Genomic DNA, 20,836 nt, shown 5'->3' with positions numbered 1-20,836 from the left:
CAATGATGCACGGGCCATCACTGTACATTTCCCCATTCCTTAACAACGGACACCTCACTTCTTTCCTTCAAGATCTTAGTGACACCGAATATGTATTCAACAAGAAGCTAAAAACGAGACTGGAAAGGAAGAGCTGCTCTCTTCAAAACCTGCGCTTTCTGAAAGCGGTGTTTGGGCAATCTAACACATGTGAAGAGAAACAGAATTATGCGTGTACTTGTCTTGATACTAACTGTGTGGACCAAGTGAGCAGAACCAGAGGAAGCGTTACCAAAACAAAGGACTGAACGAGAAAATTCTTCGTTCTCTTCTACCGTCCCTGCTATTTCCAAGCAGGAAAGGTGCTTTTACGTCAGCTCTGAGGACACCCACGCGGCCTCAATGCGTGCAACCGCAGCTTGTATGGGGGCAAACACCACCCAGCTGGTATGTCATCACCTATATGATACTAGAAAGCTATATCCACTGATGGTAGAGAAGAGTTTTGGGTATTGATTCTCCCCCTCCTCCCCCATGAAAATGTTCACCACCTGAGGAGCTGGGGCCCCATCTCTCCAACTGCACTCGGAGGCCTGGAAATGGGTGAGGATGCACGTACCAAAATGCAGCTTTAAATAACACTGTCACCAAATCACACACAGAGACGACCTTCAGAGTCGTGGGGGTGAAATTTTTAAATGGCAACGAAGGAGAATCAATGGTACAAGTTAGTAATTTCAAGCACATTTAGCCTTTGAGTCTCGTGTGGTTTTTTGCTAGTCTTTTTCCCCTCTGTGGTCACCCCCTCTAGGCCTGTTACCGATTTGACAGCCTGCTTGTGGAAAGTTGCAGAGACGTTTAAGAGCAGAGCGGAGTTATGCACCGGTACCCTACAAACGGCGAGTACGGGTCACCAGTCAGTATGACAGGCACTTTTATACGGCGCCTGCACCCTCAACGTTTTCATTTCATACCTGGGACGCTTCCTGCGGTTTGTTTTTCCTTCATAATCCCTGGCCTTGTAACTCTTCAAACAAGCATCAGCTTTAAGCTTGTTCATTTTGACCAGCGCGTTGGCCCACTGAAGGCGTATTTTGGAGCTGTCATTTAAAACTCCCTAATACAGTTACACGTCCCTTTGGGACTGGGACAACTCAGCTGCGGCATTATCCTCTTTTGCAGCCTGTGTTTAAACTGATGTTGATTTAAAAATAAAATTTACAAGATAAAAGACTGGGAATTTTGAAAGTGAATTTGGTAAAAAATAAAATTTACAAAGAAAAGACTGGGAGTTTTGGAAGTGAATTTGTCTTGTCGTTAAATTACAGCGCGCGACCAACTTCCCTTTCAAAAAAAAAAAAAACCGCCTCAAACCGTCACAATTTTTATAAAAGGAGGCAGTTTGACACCGCGGAAAGCCCGCGGAGGAAAGCCCAGCCCGTAAGGCGCGGCGGCGGAGGGAGCGCGGAGCGGCCCGCCGCTCGCCTGCCCTCCCCGCGCTTGTTTCCGCTCTAGCTGCCACCAATGGCACAAAGCCGCAGCTGAAGCGGGGCCCCCTGTGCCTTTCATCCGCGCGCCGAGAGCGCTCGCGTCGCCCTAGCAACCCGCGGCCACGTGACCAGCACCTGCTCCGCTGGCTGGCGGCCACCGACTGCAGCCATCTGCTTCCCTCAATCAGCGCCCGGCCGCTCCCGGCACCTGCGCGGCCGCGGCCCGGGCACCCCCTCCCCGCGCTCCCCCCCCTCACACACACCCCCCACACCGCCCCCCCGGCCTTTTATCAAATCACCGCGAAACCGCTTCCAAAAAGGAAAAAAACAAAACAAAACAAAAAAAAACAAAAACAAAACCAAAAACTTTACATATTTCTCGGATTGTTTAAATCAAAGGTACGCCTGTCGGGGGAGCTGGCCAGCCGCCAGGTGAGGCGAGCTGACAGGCTGGCGCTTTCCGCCCCTGACCCCCGTAAATCAGAGCAAGGTGCGCAATTAAGTTTAGTCGTCGTTACCGTGCCCCGGGTGCACTGCCGCCTACGAATAACAGGCTTAAAGTCGGGAAGAATAGCGTGGCCGAGGTTTGATGAAGTACCCATTTGCTGAAAGGCCAGGCAGCGCTAACAAGGGCCTGCCCGCCCCGCGCACTGACCGCCGCTGCGCTCCCCAGAGCTCGCCCAGGCCCAGACAAAGGCCCCGCCAGCCACTCTAGCACTGGCAGCAGGGCCACCCCGACATCGGTTTCTTTCCAGCCTCTCTCAGACCTTTCCCCGCCGCAGCGGCAGGGACTCGGAGCTAAGAGTATTTCATGACCTAGATATACCCCCGAGCCATGCCTCGGTGTACTGAGTCACTCTCTGCAACGCAGGTGGGGACGAAGCAATTTGGACACAGTTTCACATCTTCCCCCCTTGTCAGGCCAGTTAAAAACAGACACATGAAAAAGAGCCACTAACATGGAGATCACAAAGCCCATGTGGGAATTTTAAGTTCTAAATTCAGCAGAAGAATGGCTCTTTTTAAATGCACGGCTACAGTTTCTTTCAAGAAAAGAAAGGAAGGTGAAGAACAAATAAACCAGAGACAAACAGCACCGTCCCCTCGAGCGAGGCGAGGCTTTGCTTCCCAGTGCTTCCCAAGCACCTAGGAGCTTCACCTGGCCAGTGGGAGCATCAGCTTCCTTCAATTGTCAGCAACTGTTGTTCCTCTCTGTCTTCCCACAGAGCCAGTGTGATTTGATCCTGACAATTAAATGCACCCACTTTTGACTCAGCCTTTCCACTTTCCAGCAGATCATACTCATGCCATTCAGGAATGGTGTTAGCCTGGACCAGAATTACCTTTCCACACATAAGCACAGGGAGGTAAAAACCTCCTCGCAGACACTTTGCCATTACCATTACGGTCTGTGTGTCAGTGCTGAACTCTGGATGCACATCTTAATAGTACTTTCCAAATTTGGCAACAAGGAAGGCGAACTGTTTTACACACATTTAGACAACTCTCTCCCATATTTGTTTTTACACATGCATGAATGCAAAATTTAGCCAAGTCCCACTAGAGACAAAATAGCGTCCAGTCCCAAAACAAGAACTAGAAATCTAGGAGAAACGAAAGTCATATTTGCCACACACAAAACACTAAAATATTTTTAAAATGTCAGTTAAACTAGTCCTTCTATTCAAGTGATACAAATGCAGACATTTCAGATTAGATGTCTTACAATCTAGCTGTCCAATACCACTTTCTGGTTTCATCCTCTTATCCCCGAGGACTGCACAGCATACTGACCAAAGGGGATCAGGAGGAAAGGTCAGACAAGTGAACAATGTGAAGGAAAACGGGCTGAAGAAGAAAACTGTAAGTAGCATAACTGAAAAGAAAGCTTGAATTACAATTTAAGAACAAGTATCCAAACTTTGACAAAGTGTTTTGTGTCTGTTCGTCAAGCAGCCGCCTACAGAGCTAGGTCAAACTTCAGGAACTAACAGGGCCAAACCATGACTCAAAAATACCCCAAAAAGCATGGCATGCTTCACAGGATTAAGAGGGAAGTAATTAGCCCATATGTTTACATAGTGCAACTACTTCATCTGATCTGGGTAACTGACAGATCTGTTTATTAGTGTAATTTATTATGGCTATCAGGATTTGGATGATGCAAAAAAGCATCATTTATGATGCCAAAGCATATTTATGTAATCATTTATGATGCTAAAACATATTTATGTAATTTAAACATTTAAAATAAATCAGACAGACTATTGATCCCTATTTTACTGTTTGGGAACACTATCCTGTGACAAATTCATGATTGGAACCTGGCTTAGAAAAATATTACACATCCACCATGGAGCATCAAAACCATAAAAAAAGTAATCCCACCCTCTCAAAATGTTAGAGCTGTCAGACTTTCTGTACTGCCTTACCTGAGGAAAATTATTATTTTTTAAAGCTCCTAGTGTAATCAAAACCTTTTTTTTTTTAATCAGTTTTTATATGTCACAAAAGTAGGAAAAACAATAGGACAACAACGTTTTGTCCAGCCTGAAAACTCAGCCAAATTACTAAAAAGTAATGTCTACGCTTGGCCCACAAGGCCTGCCTGCAGCAAAGGCAAAGGTAAATATCTGGCAGCTGGGCTTGTTCAAAAGGGAGACGAGGACAGGTGTGAACAGAACAGCCTCAGTGGACACACACATGGAAATCTCGCACGATTTCCTGTTCTCTCCCACAGGCTCCCCCTTCCTGCCTTGCTCAGGATGATCCGAGCTGGGGAGTGGAAACCACCACTGCCGCCTCAGGACCTCTCTTCCTGTCCTCCAGCTCCCCAGGGTGCTGCGTCCTGCAGCCCGCGCCGCTCCCCCACGCAGCAGCCTCTTCCCGCTTCCGCAACCAGGAGCCGTCCCCTTTCCGATACAACAAACAGCAAATCTGTGTGCCAGAAAAGTCCGTCTCCATCTCCCTCTAAACGAGGTAATTACGCTCACGCCTAGCGCTCCCCTTGCAAGCAGCAACCCATTCGCCCTACCCTGCATCCCAGACTGATGCTGTATGTGTGGGAAAGATGAAGAGTTTCCCCTGCCACGGGGAGGGGAGAAAGCAGATAAGAGCAGCCGGGCAAAGCAGAATGCTTCAAGGAGATGGGAGAAGGGATGAGCTCCTGCAAAGAGCTGCCATTTGGCCCTCACAAATAGTTACTACTTCTCCCACCGTAGTCGGTGGCCACTCTCTAGGGTTTCATAGGAAGCAGCAGGAGAGATATCAGCTGTGCTGCAGCATGATCTTCTCAAACAGGTGGTCCTCATCTCCTCCAGGGACAGGCACAGGAGGAACGGACATCTGAGCCATGACTTTGCAATTCAGTAGGACTACTTGCCTTTCCCTGTCCATCTACGTTTGGAAAAATCGGCCTGCTTTGCATGTGCCAGAAGCTAGCTCCATAACATTAAGAGCCCACATAATCATCACCTGAACAATTTAGTGAAAACCCTTCATTTGTGATCCTAGGTATACCTACATTTTGCTTTCAAACCTGACTAGTTTGGTCCACAATAGTTTTGTTTTGCAAGTGTTTTTTCCCACCACCACTGTATTTGTCTTTCTGTATTAGCAGGATTGGGCTAATATCCATTACAAGTGTAATAGTACAATATTAACGTGTGATCTTTGTTTCAAAATCACCAAGTGTGCAGTACCACATACTAGCAGTCCACTTGGGTGTTTTCCTTCTAAGATGCCATGGGACACACAATTCAAATAAGCATGAAATTAATCAGATTCTTCCATTCTCCAGTCTGACTGTTGCCCCTCACACGAAAAGTGCATTTCAGTGAGGCAGGCTGCTCATTTTGTCACAACTTACACCAAAGATAGAAGAGATGTGAAGGATGAACTTCCCGTTTTTTTTGTTGTTTGTTTAATAAAAGGATTATACTGTTAGTCAAAATTGGAACTGAAATAACAGGGTTAAATTATGAGCTATACTAAATCACAAAATGGTTAAGATACTTAAATACCAGTTTTTTTTATCTGTGTGTACGCTCTAACACAGCCTGTGTCAAAACTAACTATCAAGGACTCGTTACACTCTATCCAAAAAACTCTTGCTCTTCAATAAATACATTTCCTATGTCTGACTTTATTTACCTGACTTTTACATGACTGCAAAACTCATCTATTAAAACTGATGAGCTTATTCAGGAAAGAAAACTACTAGTTTTGCACAGAATTTAGAAATCTAAAAATCCCACTACTCCTTTCAATGCTTCGAAGCAAAATACTGAGCAATGTAAGCACTAGTAGTAAACACAGGCCACACACTAACTTTACCAAAATATTATACTTCTACATAATCATACCATAATCTATATTAGCTTGCATTCATCTCACTCAGCTACTGTAAAACTTCCTTTCTGGAGTTAGTGCTGCCGAAATACTGTGGCTCAGATGATTAAACGTTTAGACTGTTGATTTATTTAAAAACTTGGTTCAATGATCTGTCACTGGACAGGTTCCCCTGTCTGTGATATTGCCAAAGTAAGCACATGTCTTTCACGGCTTTAAAATTCTTTGGCAGTGCAGCATCCCAACACAGTCTCAGCATTCTTCAAAGAAGTTTGACACTGAAGCTGACAAGACCACAACATAAGCACATTGTTTTCAAGAGGGGATTTGGTAAGAGGGAGAGACAAGTCCATTATGGGAAAAGTAGGACTTTCTCTACACCCCTGAGTAAGCATAAGGAACAGCGAATGCTCTTAATGCTGCTCCAAACATGTTCCTCTCACAGGTAAAACAACAGGGCTTAGCACGTACTAGAATACTCTTAAGTCACCTAGCCACCCAGAGACAAGAGTTGTTGAATGGGAAAGAAGATAAAGAGTCTCCTAGAAATACAACTAAGAAAACAGTGATTTGTTCCTTCAAAGGAAACACTGCTCCTTTACTCTGCATGGCACATCCCAAAATTTAGAGAAGATGTGCAAAGAGATATTAGAATTGAGTGGATGGGACAGACCAGCTCTGAGGTCTGATGTCCAGCACAGCCACAGGAACCCATGCATGTTTTTGAGGCAGACTCCTCCTAACCGTTGCTTATTAAACAAAGCTTCATTGCAGTCAAGACCTTGTAAAACCGCACTAATTGAGAAGTCCTGCAGTAAAAGCTTTTTTGCTTCTTGTTGCAAAAATTCCCGGGAGATACTCAATCCCATGCAGTATGACCTGGTTAGTCTTTAAACCTATAGAATCATAGAATGGTTTGGGTTGGAAGGGACCTTAAAGATCACCTAGTTCCAGTCCCCCTGCCACAGGCAGGGACACCTTCCACTAGACCACGTTGCTCAAAGCCTCATCCAGCCTGGCCTTAAACACTGCCAGGAAGGGGGCATCCACAACTTCTCTGGGCAACCTGTTCCAGTGTCTCGCTACCCTCACAGTAAAGAATTTCTTCCTAATATCTAATCTAAATCTACCCTCTTTCAGTTTAAAACCATTCCCCCTCGTCCTGTCACTACTGGCCGTTATAAAATGCCCCTCTCCCACTTTCCTGTAGGCCCCCTTCAGGTACTGGAAGGCTTCTATAAGGTATAGGGAAATGGAACAGAAGTTTACTTTAGCTAATACAGTATTTTGGTTTCAAAAACTCATACTGGGAGATACATAACTTAAAAGAGTTTTTCTAAGCTGTGAATTGCTACATATGTAAACCCCATCCTTAGGACAGTCTGGAACACAGCCGAAGTAACATCTTCAGTAGGACAGGCTGATCAACTGTAATTTACTGAACAGTTAATACAACCTGTTCAGGACAACATTTGATTTTACAAGCCAGTGTTTATAAATTCTTCAGGAAACATCGTTTCTGCTAACACAGAAACTTCTCTTTCTTGCTAGAAGGAACAGTAACATCTTACTATCCAAGCCTCATTTAGCCATATAGCTGTATCAAACCCAACCAATATAGCTGTATCAAACCCAACCAATAGTCAGTCTTGTAGAATATATGTAAAGCTGATTCATTAACTGCAATTTTTAAACCCTAATAACAAATGGATTTTGCAAACTGATTTGGATTAACCAAGTCTGGCTTTGCTTCCATCTGGAAGTTATAGTTTATAACGCTACCCACATCTTGAAAAACAGACTCAGATGTTTGGAACAAATTCAGAACAGTTGTAAGAAATTCTAGGTACAAATGAAAAAAAATATTGAGCTTTAATGTCTTTTTCCTCTCAGTTTTCTTTCAAGTAGACATTTATAATCATGGTGTTTAGGGACTTGAGGGGTAAGGAAAGAATATGTGTTATTGTCTATGACGTATTTACTCATGTGTAACGGCAGTTTGTTCTTTATCATACTACTCTGTAGCATTTTAAGCCTATCCTGATAAAGGGACACGATGCTGAGTGAAAACAGTTAAGAAAACGGGGTTAAAGCATCTGGTCTATCCACAAAGATTTTCTGCTAGGAAAATTGTCTTTACATGAAACAGCAAAATGAATATAATCCCTACAGTGAGGATACATCAATATCCATATAAAAATGCCTTTTTAACATCAGAGCTGATAGCCCATGGGTTGTGTCAGTATAAAATAGTGTCTGTAAGGGTTGTACAACTTGTAACAATGCTAAGTACCTAACTTACTTCTTTATTTAGAGAAAAATGTCATCAAACATGGATTTGGTCAAATCTACATTAATGTTGAAGCAATTTAATTTCTTAATACACAAACCACACACAAGGCCAGATCAGCATTAGAGGAGAAAGAGTTAATTTTGGAATCTAACACATCCAGAATTTTTTATGCCTTGAAAAGAAAAATTAACCTTCTGCCTTTCCAGATTGTTTAAAATAACTGTGAAGCCATAAACAGGAAAGCCAAACGAGAAATATGCCCAAGTTCCTCAAAAACATGATGTTGTAGATGGTAGAAGGCAAACGACAAAACAAGATTTCCTCTCCACCCACGCCATTTAGCACAGATGCTCTACAAATCCCACAAACACACTGTTTGATCACATATAGAAGTTTCCTGCTTACCTAGCCTTTTTGCTGGTCTTGGGTTTTGGCGTGGTATTTTTTGCTTTCTTTTCCTTTGGCTCTTTAGGGATCTTAGGGACTTTGGGGGTCTTGGGCTCCTTCTTTTCCTTGGGTTCTTTAGGATCCTTCGGTTCTTTTTTTGCCTTGGGCTTTTTCCTTTTCTTCTTCTCTTCTTGGGAGCAATCCACTGAGTTTCTGCTCAGATTCTGTGTGTCAAGTCCCCCAGGAAAGTCTTCCTTTCCAAAACCTTTACTGGGACCTTCTGCAGCAATGTGATTGTTTTTCTTTTTCTTTTTCTTTTGCGGTGGCTGCAGCTCAACTGATGGCAGATAATCATCGCTTTTCACTAGCTGGGCATTCGGTCCACTAACCTGAGTCATATCCGGCAATGGTTTCTCTAAAAAGGGTTCTGACGGAGAATGCTGAGAGAGACAAATAGAAATAAAATTGGAGATTTGCAACTTTGATTTCTAAAACTTTGCTCTTTTGGAGCAAGAGGTTACAGAGGGAGAAAATACTAAGCAGAAGATTAACCTAGTAGCATATCTGAAATATTGTACAGTAAACCAGTAAAAACCAAAGCTTTCTGAGGTTAAAACAGTAGCAAAATGACCAGAAATTCTCAATATAGCAAGGGTGAAATTATTCTAAACCTTGTATATAAAGTGGAAGTATAGAAAATATTTAGGGTCTCCAACATTCAGATGCAAAAGGAAATAAATTGTTAGTTCAGATATTTCAAAATAGTTATTGGTAGAATTAATAACTTGTTACAAATGATTCAGTTGCACTGGAACTTTGTCCTCCAGGGAAAAAAAATTGTTGAAGCTTGTTTCTAGACATGTGAAAGGAAAATATATTCACAGGCTGTATTTATATAAAATTAATCACTGCAATTTACATTGGTTCAGCTGTGACAGCAGGTATTTTGATCGGCACGTGAAGAATTAAGCCACTTTAAAATGTAATATACTGTTACGTTTTATGTCAAAGATCCACAGCTCCTTCCCTGTAATTGAAATGGATTTGTTCCTGCTACAGATTGGACAGAGAACTACCTGAAGTGTTTGTGAACCTGCAAAAGCATCCTATTTCAAAGTCTGTACAGTGTATCAGCTTTACACCAGTCTTAGAGTACATGAAAATCTATGTACAATTACACGAATGCCAAATGCCTGGACTAAACATACTGGATATATTTGCAACTCTTTTCCTCTGAATGGTTCTGTTCTACACAAAGATCCATGAGCCTGCGACAAAAAAAAGTCTAAGCTCTACTGTGACTTTGCAGCATATCAAAGCTCTAACCTGCTTCCTCACTGCCTGCCCATGGTTACAAACGCAGGACGACAGTGCTTTTCAAGAAGAAAAGTAATAGCGTGACACTGTACGATGCCTTTCTTGCAACTGCATATTCGGTCAGACCGTTTTCCCACCCTCTTTCTCTCTCTCTCTTCCTTTTCTCTTCCCTAAAAATTAAGTTGGCATGATTCTAGGTGGAAGAGTTCCCCATTAGCTGTGGTCATGAAGTCTACCCATTTGAGATGTTTGATCCATTGAATCGGGGAGAGAAAGGTTTATAGCAAATCAGAACTTTACTTCAGGAATAGCAGTGCCTGTATAACTGTCTATGATATTATTCGCATTTCCTCTTCTCCGCTTTTTATTCAAACTGCACGTACTCAGGAGTGGCAAGCGTGCAAACGAATGACTACAAAGCCAGTCCCTGAGCATAAGGAGAACTGATGGGCATACACAGACATATAACTTTAGCTATCTGGACCCAAAAAAACAATGCACTTAAGATTTAGGAAATAAAATTCTTCATATCATTACATGAGAAAGTGAATGCATGTGTGTTTTTCCAAATACATCAATACAGTTTTCTGAATGTAAACAAACTGAATCAGTGGAGTCCTAACTATTTTCAGCATTTCTTCACAGCAGCAAAGAAATGCTGTGCCCTGAATACACTCACATACTCAGAAGCTACCCAAGCAGCAGAAGGTGAAAGGCTGCCAGGAAGTGAAGACAACTCTTTATTGCTGTTTGGGAGAGGTTTGAACGGTAGGAGCTAGACACTACACTTCTTAATGGAGGAGACTCCAGGACAAGAGGGAAGGCCTGAGTGATGGACTTAAGATCTGGGTCTGCTTGGCTTAACTAAGAACTTCCAGGGTGACTTCTGCATGGTTCTGTCCTCCACCTGTTAATATTAAGATACTTTTTAGTGCAACGGGGTCTTAGTCCCAGTGGAAACTCAGCTTTAATGCAAACCTGATGCAGCCATTGCACGAGACCACATCAATCAGCCCCACCTCAAGGCAATCTCATGTTAGGCATCCTGAAGTATGAACCAACACCTCTTCTGAGAAAATCTGTGGTAACCATAACACTTCTATATCTCCATGCTGGAAAGTTCACAAAGACCAGATATCTGTATAGTCAGTGATGCCAATGAGTTCTGCAGTCCATTTATACATTACATAAAATAGAGAAATTTTAAATCTTCAAATTGGTTTTGAATTTGGTTCACTGAGTTGAATTGAATGTCTCCTCAGCTTTGTACTGTGACACAGAACAAAACTGTCTTCTCTGTACCTCAGACCATTATGCACTTGTGGTATCTAACACTTATTTTAGGTAGGAAAAGACAGGAATATTACACAGATCACCTCTAAGTACTTCTTATCCATAGGTTTTCAGAGTGGTACTTTTAAACTACAGTTTTCCAATGTTGTCAATATATTTCTATATTATTTATATTATATATTATTTCATATCTCATGCACCCTATGTTTTTCAGAGACCCTGAGTGTGAGTTTTCATCAATGCCTTCATCGAGCTGTCCACCGCAATACTCAGTACTCTTTTTAAATACTGTTCACTTGCTGTATCTAACATAAAAGAAATCTAAGTTTTTCTCTCCATTATTTGTAAAATTTGTATGGAGCAAGTATGTCGTGTTTAGCACTACAGTACTTGTTTGCCATATTATACAACTTTTACAACTACCTATAAGCTTATACATAAGGCACAACATTCTAGAACGAATCAGAATTGGTAGTTTAATTTATTTTTCTTCCTCTTAAGCATGTGTAACCACCAAGCCAACAAATATTAAAAACCACAAGAAATCCCGTAATGCCACGTAAATTTAGTTCTACAAAATTTTCAAGGTTGCACCTTCATTAGTGATATGACTGTGTCACTGAAATCAACATGAAGTTTTATACATGCTTGAGTATTCTCACTACCTTTTAAATCTAACTCAAAAAATTAATCCTCATCTCCTTTCTCAGACTTGTGGGTTGTTTTGCTTGTTCATTTTAGAAGTCTGAACAACAACTTCCAGCAGAGTCATAAGCAAACCTGAAGGAAAGGCAGATAGCTTTCCAAGTCTCCACAACAGCAATGTCAGCCCATCATGATTTGACATTTGCAGCTTTAATGTAAGGTCTGGCCAGAAGGTAAAGCATTGAGAATGGCAGCGATTGCTGCCACACTGTAGTACTCAGGAACTCATTCTGGAAGATGGCATCCTATAAAAATTCAGATTCTTACTACCTCAAAAAGCTTATCCACAAGAGTCATTCTCAGGCTCTAAAACAACTTAGACTATACATTAGACTTCATTATGCATGAAACAGATATTAAAAAAAACCTGACTGCCTTTTATTTACAGTGCCAAGTTATGTGCATTACCAAGCATACAAATTAAAATACTATGTTTTTGTTTCACATCATTCACAATCCTCAAAACATTAAGCTACAAAAAGCCAACTCTGCCTAATTAGGCTTTGGTTATATTTCCTATTACTTGGAAATACATTACTTTTGCCATATGCCACTCCCTTTGCAGTTTGGCATATTTTGTAATTCACTTATATGTGATCTTTTAAATTGTAGCACTCTTTCAAAGAAATGGGTGTGATTAACTTTAGTTTTCTAGGAAGTCTGTGCCTACACTTTTGCAATATGCTAAAACAGTTTATCCCTAACTGACAACCCCACATTGCTCCCTAGTGTGAAGCCGTGTAGGAGCAGCACAAATCTAGTGAGGAGATCAGAAGCAGCTTGAAAGATGCATTTTCCTACCCCAAACCAGTTGTCTGCTCTTTCTTAAGAAAGGAGAAAAGGAGAATAGGCTTTCACCAGTAAATATTAGTTTAAGCCAACCACAAGGAATTATTTCAAATAGTCCTACTTCCTTAAATCTACAAAGGATTAACTCTAGTTATGGGGTCACAATTTCTAATGAAACAACCCCATTTCCCATTTACAAAATTAGAAGTATATGTCTATTACAAGTTTTTACCAAACGATTGAAAAATTTATCTGCGTACTTCACAGAAATTGCTTCTCCTGCTGCTTTTAGTAATAGCAAAGCCATAATTTAGTATGTTGGTACAGAATTTAATCTTCCACAGGAAAGAAACTAGTGAAGATTAAACACAAATAGGTATTAATCTTATCTGATTTTGCAGCAGAATTATTTTTGGTATTATTTGAAATAAGGTGAAAAAGGTGCTCAAAAATATTAGTGTGTTTACTAGACCCACATCTCTCTAAATCTTTTAGAGAAAAGCTGTTTTTGTAAACATTTAACAAAGAACAGATGGCCTGTTTTAATCATGCGAAAAAACCTGGAGCTCACATTAATACTCCTACCACCAACTACTGGGGCTAGTCACCTCCCCAACCAGCAGCATGGTACAGTCTTCAGTAATACCTTTTAATTTTACAATGGACGTTTCCTGATCGATTCCCACTGCTTGACAGTCAATCAATGCTATTAACATGCAATATCACAATGCAGGACACTCCTAAAGATCGCAGCTTATTAGAGCAAAACAAAGATTCTTCAGGAACTCTGAGGAGTTAAAAGTAATTTGCAGCTCAACAGGTTACCCAGGACGGTAATATGATCTTGCCAACAATATCCAAGCAAATTAGAAATGAAAACACTATTTGAGACATTGTTTCTGGAATGCAAAAATCTCACTTTTCTGGAATTCAAACTTATTTTTAAACTTCCGAACAGGTATCACCAAGATTTGAAAAATTAAAAATGAACCTGCCTGTGTTTCACAGCTGCTTACACGTTAGAGCTAAGCTCATCCTTCGCAGCCCAAAGCACAGCTACATGTCCCAAACCAGGCCTGTTCTGTAAAGTAGCAAGATGGACAGGATGTAGGATTAATCCAGTGAGGGTTAGTGGCAGGGAGGGAGGTTAAGGAGGAGAATCTTTCTGTTGCTCGAACAAGGATTGAACCACAATCAACTGTACTTAAGCACTGAAAGTAGCTGAGTGTGGCTTCCCTAGCAGAGCAGCAGCTTGAGCCAATATTGAGCTTTAAGAAGCATGAGGCAAGAGCAAAGTACATGCCATGACACAGCTAACTTTGTGAAATTTAAACATCCGCACCAAACAAACAAACAAACAAGTTCCTTTTTACCAGGACTACTTTCATTTCCCTCACAGGTATTTCCAGGCTCCCTGGTCTTTTCCATATTTTGAAAAAGATCTACTGTAACCACATTTTGTTTCAATTTTCTTGGACTTTGGTTTATTAACTAAGTTGCGTAACAGCAGAGTAAGTGCCCAGTCAGTTCCCACTGGCTCCAAAATGCAAACCTCTCCAATATGGTATCTATACAATGGATAATTTCATGTTAGGTAAATCATTACTGAATATTCTCATTTGCAGCAATTGCTGTGATTTTGAATTATCACCTTCACTTTGGAAAAGTTAAAACAGCAACCTGCAACCAAAGAAAGTTCTTTTAACACAGAAGACGGACTACAGCATCGCTTCTCGAAGCAGGTCTACCTAGTGCCACAGAGATCCCTCATTTTCATAGAATCACAGAATGGTTTGGGTTGGAAGAGACCTTAAAGATCATCCAGTTCCAACCCCCCTGCCACAGGCAGGGACACCTTCCACTAGACCAGGTTGCTCAAGGCCCCATCCAACCTGGCCTTGAACACTGCCAGGGAGGGGCATCCACAACTTCTCTGGGCAACCTGTTCATGTGTCTCACCACCCTCACAGTAAAGAATTTCTTCCCAATATCTAATCTAAATCTACCCTCTTTCAGTTTAAAGACGTTCCCCCTCGTCCTATCACTACACATCCTTATAAAAAGCCCCTCTCCAGCTTTTCTGTAGGCCCCCTTCAGGTACTGGAAGGCTGCTAGAAGGTCTCCCTGGAGCCTTCTCTTCTCCAAGTTGAACAGCCCCAACTCCCTCAGCCTATCTTCATAGGAGAGGTGCTCCAGCCCTCTGATCATCTTCGTGGCCCTCCTCTGGACTCGCTCCAACAGCTCCACGTCCTTCTTACGTTGGGGGCCCCAGAGCTGGATGCAGTACTCCAGGTGGTCTCAGGAGAGCAGAGCAGAGGGGCAGAATCACCTCCCCTGACCTGCTGGCCACACTGCTTTTAATGCAGCCCAGGATATGGTTGGCCTTCTGGGCTGCAAGCACACATTCGAATTTGTATCCTTCCTGATAGCACAGTCCCCAGGGTGTTAAAAGGCATCACATGTAGAAATTGCTCCAAGATTCTTCCTTTCAAAGGTTAATGAAAGGATTCATCATCCCTCTGGATTATTTAGAACAAACTACTCATCTTGACTACCCTCCAAACAAATCATTTGGAAAGTTTCCGTATCGTGTCTCTATGCATTGCTTTGTGCCTGCAATTCTCAACTTGTCTTGTCAACACTTTCAGCATTAGGCTTGTCTTGGTGCTCCCTCGATCTGAAGCATGCTTTGGCTTCTCTAGACCAACAGAAATACTTTTCAGACATTGTCTGTCTGCAAAGCTCACATATCAGTATAAACTCCACAATAAACGGGAATCAACACCAACTCCAAAAATGCAACCAAATACCAGTACCTACATTCAACAACAGTACAGCTGTACAGTTTTTTTTCCTATAGTAGCTAAAGTCCAGGAACATCCTCAAGACTATGCTCACACCCATAATTCTTTCCGAAACCTGTGTTACCAAGCAGTTTCTCCTCCTTTACTGTGAATGATGACCCCTTCCCTCTTCTGTGAAACTACTGCCTTGAATTGAAGATGTATATGTCTTTTTTACTTTACTATATTAAAACACTTAGTATTACCTTAAAAGATTTTGGGCAATATGATGCTGTTTAGAAACAACTGGTTTCTCAGTACTTCAGAAACCTCTCTCAAAAATCGTAGTTCCAAAGTGACAACTTGCATTTATAAACTGACAAGCGTTGTCAGTGATCTTCTCTGCAACAAAGGGAAAGGCATCGCACCAGATGAGAGTGAAAAAAGTCTATTTTGCAAAGAGACTCCACAGGAATCTTCTAGTTTACTACATCGCTTGCCAAACTTCTACAAAATACAGATGAAGAGGTATGAAAAACAAAAGTTCTATTAATACCTTCTTAGCAAGACATAACTTGACAATTAAAAATCACTTTGCATGAAAAAAGTTCTGTTTTAGTGAAGTGCTGCTGCAATACCATTTTATTTCTTAAGCAAATCTTCCTGCTCTGTTACTACTAATGGAGAATCTTTTTGAAAAACAAGTGCAACTACTAAAAAGTTAAAACTTGCTGATCCAAAGTTGCCAGAAAAACTCTGAATCAAAACAACTAGAATTCTGATGCTAGCAGCATCCTAACAGTGGTATGGAAGTGATTAAAACCAATGTTAATGCCCTCAACCACCACTGCAAAAGTACACCCATTGCTGATTTGGTGGAGCTGAAAATATCACCCACTTACTGTAAGTGGAAGAATAAAAACATGCTATACATAATAGAGTTTCTTCATTGAGTCTCAGCACAGCTACAGTATTATTTGTTTTCTGGTCATATACTCTATGGAGTAACACAGATTACAAAAGATGAATGACACTAATGTGGCCATCCAAAAAGAAAAACATCCCATTATATTTTGTAGTAACCGCACATAGCAACACTGTTTTGTGCTCACATAAAGTGAGAGACATTACTAAAACTATGGAATATCAGCCAGTGCAACGAGCACTGATGGTTTGCTCACAGCCCAAAAAAAACAACTTATCCCTTAAGAGAGCTCTTCTGGTTACTGACCATTGATCAGAATCGACATCAGTGTTGATCAGAGTCTCAGAGAACTGCCATCCCTAAGATAACGAGATGTGTACGCTCCAGATTAGCCTTCCACGTAAGAATGTGCAATAGCAACCGTATCAATTGCATATAACTACTAATGTGATGGTCCACAGGACAAACATTTTATTAATACTTTTTTGTTATAGATTACTTTGTAACATATAGTGGCTTAGACAGCAGTGTAAGATTGCTCCTAATGCAAGCAGAGCAGGTCCTGAATATCACACACACCAGGAGCCTGACTCTCCACTCTCCATCACCACCAGGTAGATTGGTCAAAGACTCACGATTTTGGAAGTTTTTACTAACTCTAGCTGCAGAGACACATAAAAAGGGTGGGACAATTGGGTACCAAATTCTACTGGCAAAAGCCATATTGCTCATGTTGACAGCTTGTGCTCTACCTCAAGCCTGCCTTCCCTGCACAGCCATGGTGGAAGGAAACCTCACTTCTGTGTATGCTTCATTATCAAGCAGTAGACACAGCAGAAACACGCCAACATGAGGTTTACCACAGAAGTTTTGCAGAGTTTATGTTATGCAGTCTATACCACAGGTGGGAAAACGACAGGCAGACCAGTGAGAATCCTACTGTAAAATGACCCATAAGCATCTTTTCCTTAACACCTTACTTCTGCCAAGTAGGACCTGTATTTAAAAATGTGGATATTTTCTTTGTTAAGTTACATCTGTGAAGTTACGCCCAAGCACAGCTATGAAGATACCTAGCGCTTACTAGAGAATTCCTTGGATTAGAGAATATCCAGGAAGTTTACCACCAGACTCTTCCAACCTCTCTAAAACAAGGTGGCGGCTGCACATGTCCAGGCAAGATGGGGAAGTCACACCATAAAGTAAGAACATGTCAGGATGAAACGGTTTGCAGAGGACCTAGTACAATCCTTCAACTTCTCCAGGAAAGGGGGAATAGGGGAGAAAACACCTTCACATATTCAACCAAAACAGTAATATTGAAACCGATATTATTAAATACATAAGCCTTACAAAGACTAACCTAACATTTTAGCATATATATAGGCTGAATAGTTGCTCTTGGGCTTGCCTCCATGTTCCCCACAACCCCTCAGCTCCACTGCGGAAGTGAAGCAGTTCCTCCAAAACAGGAAAATGCGAACATATTCCCTGCCTTGGGCACATTTCACAGCCACACTTTGAAATCCAAGGTCCCGAGGGAAGAGGGGAAGCGTACTGCCCTGCACACGCAGCCTCCTTACTCTGCCAGCCGAATTCCCTCCTCCCAGTTACTGAACGTCAAATACGCAGAGATCCATCCTCTCTCAAGGGTGACCTGTTCCTGTATCACACTGTATTGCCATCACCACAGGTTATGACTCTCTGGTACCAACTATGATTTCCACTTAACGCCCTGTTCCCTACCCAGAAAAATAAAACCCAACAGAACAGTCCTGACTGACTTGGTGTATTAAGCGCTTACAGCCTAGCCATAGTAACTGAAGTGATAAATATCCCCTAAAATTTTGGTTTTCTACAGAAGACTAAAGCCACTCAGAATCATTTTAAGAGGAACCTTAGTTAGCTCATATCTACTTCTTATCAATATGTTTCTCTACTGTTATCAAATCTAAATCACAGTGACGCAGAGCAAATGGCATCAGGTTTATAACTAAGTAGAAAATCAAAGACCAGCATAGTGGGTGCAAACGCTGCTTCTCCTGACCGCACACAACCAAAGAAGTTCCATCTGTGCTTTCACTGCCGCAAGCAGCAGTAACAGCAAAGCATTACACGCCACAACAGCAAAAGCATTTCTATTCTGGTACCTTTTTCCCCCCACGCCCTTAAACCCTCAAAAGAGTTACAAGAAAACTTATTTAACAGGCTATGTATGTGAATACATAAGGTGCAAGGTAATACGACATATATATCTATCTTATATGTTTACGTAAGAGATATATACTATTAAAAAACATAAGTTGTATACATAAATTCAGAAGTGATACCTCTTTTTTGATTTGCAAAATCTCTAATGAAGTATGCTTTATCTGAATTCAGATAAAGTCCAATTTATCTTCTTACACTTTACATCAAGTAAAGTGCACTTTAATCTAAGGAAGGGAGAACAAGAAGAGAAAGAAAAAAGCAGCATTTTTTTTTTTTTTCCACCAGATGAAGCCGAAGACTAGCAGGCCAGGAAATTTTTATTTCTCCTGTCTGCCCTGCAGCACCTAAGGATCAAGTAAATACAAGCTTCAGAAACATCACCTGTTTGATAGACATCCTGTGAGTCCTAGTCCGTTGCTTGAAGGAAGCATGAAATGCTTTACAACTTCAACACTGCATCAAAAGGACCATACTGCAATAAAGACTGTAAGGAAGTACAGTAGGAGCAGAGATGAGCACAGACAGAAACAGCATGGAAGTAATTGCGTATTGCCCCAATCTATTTACATGGCACCACTGCATGCCTATGTATTTTTTCATATCATGCCTGTGCCAGAAATTCCTCAAACTCAGCTTTATATACTTCATGTCCATGACTACGTGCCACACTTGTGTACGTGCACCCTCATGTCCTTTCTTCTGGGCTTGCATATCTTCCAGTCTCTCCCTACCAGCTCAGGAAGCCTTACAAAGACACTACCCACAGTCAGTTCTTTCGGGCTTCTCATAGTAAGCTTCGCTCTGCCTTGTCACACACACCTGCCCTGGGGCAGCCTCTCTCCCCTCTTCTGAGGGCATGCCACGCCAAGTGTCTGCAACAGGTCTAGCCAAACTCTGGGGAAAGCTGTCTCTCAGGAGGCAGGCTGGGGACCTCAGCTGCCCACCAAGCCCTTTCTCGTAGAAATGAACAAGGGCAGCAACTGAAGAGCTTTACTTCATACATTCATAAAACAATAAGATATAGCAACCACCAGCAAATTGGTTTCAAATGTATTTTTAGACAATTACAATTTGTTAGTTTACAGTGTTTGTTCCAAAGCATTAGCAAAACTTCAGTAAGATATAACTTCTCTATTGCTTTTCTAACTCCTTCCTTATATATCTAGGAAAACAAATGCGCCCAGCATTTTAGTTTTAAAAGTTCTCCCTCACCAGATTCTAGACTTGCTGAGCATGCATGTTTAAGAAGCCTGCACATATCAAAAATGTATCAATCAACAGTTTAATGACAAACATGCATTAGATTACGAGGCTGGTGAAAAGAGGATGCAATTCATAGAGAGCTGTTACTAAGAACTTTACCACTTCTCCTATCCGCAAAGCCTCATGAAAAAAGAGCAAGTTTTCCCCAAAGGTATAAATATATATCATGTTCTAATAGCTCAAGAAAAGGGGAACAGCTTTAGATGTTTAAGATTTCAACAGATGCGACAAAGGACTCAAACCCCTGAGTTTTTACTCCTGTCCCTAGAAAGGAAGTCCCACTGAGGTCCTGTGATACTTCCATAATACCATCTGTAAGTACTTTTATTAAATAATAAAATATTCTGAACTATTCCATGGTTTGCAGCAAGATTTTTTTCAATTTCACCAGGACATCTTGCAGATAGAGCATACCAGCTTAAGAAAACTGAGTTTAAAGCATTAGGAGAAACACTACCAGCACAGATACTACACTTCGGTTTCCATTTGGAGCTGACAAACTTTTAGTCCATCAGTATTTTATTTGGATGACTTGCAACAGACCCCACTACACAAATAATACAATACTCTCTTCTCCTGCCATCTCCCCCCCTCCACAAGGTGAAGTTGCACTGTATTCACAATCAAAAGATGAAATCTTTTTGATTTGTTACTTGAGCTGGTGCCCTTTTTTTCTTTTTAAATTGCAACTTGCACTCAGCGCTTTTCTGCTACCAATTTTAAAAAACACACAGAATTCTCCGATCCCATGGACTTCTAATACAGTAAAATATATAAGGTACCACCAAGGCATTTAAAGTTGAACCAGTCTAAAACAACTTTTTTTTTAATTATTTTAATCTTTAAGTTTGCTGACTTATTCTGATTAAAAGGGCCTCATCTCAGAACTTCCCCAAAAAGGCCATACTTGGTAAATGTTTTCTGATATCACAAGATGATACCCACAGTAGCTCAATCATCCTCTCTCTACCATTTATGCCTACTCCAAATCTCAGTGTTTTACTTCTTGTTGTTTCAGTCTCACAGCCCAAGTGAGCACACTTAGCACTAG

At 41.4% G+C, this 20,836-nt stretch overlaps 1 protein-coding gene across 3 annotated transcripts in view; it reads right to left on the bottom strand.

The window, feature by feature from the left end:
• CHD7 (chromodomain helicase DNA binding protein 7) overlaps positions 1 to 20,836 on the bottom strand; it is a 133,609-nt gene that overhangs the window by 52,182 nt on the left and 60,591 nt on the right. For all 3 annotated transcript variants that reach the window (XM_068395840.1, XM_068395842.1, XM_068395841.1), the window contains exon 3: positions 8,518 to 8,939. In XM_068395840.1, coding sequence (XP_068251941.1) covers positions 8,518 to 8,939 — 422 coding nt within the window. The remainder of the gene's footprint in view (positions 1 to 8,517; positions 8,940 to 20,836) is intronic.

This window comes from Nyctibius grandis, chromosome 3 (assembly GCF_013368605.1).
Source record: "Nyctibius grandis isolate bNycGra1 chromosome 3, bNycGra1.pri, whole genome shotgun sequence".
NCBI classification, from domain to species: domain Eukaryota; kingdom Metazoa; phylum Chordata; class Aves; order Nyctibiiformes; family Nyctibiidae; genus Nyctibius; species Nyctibius grandis.
The sequence above is the reverse complement of the archived record's forward strand: the minus strand, read 5'-3'. Positions and strand labels throughout refer to the sequence as shown.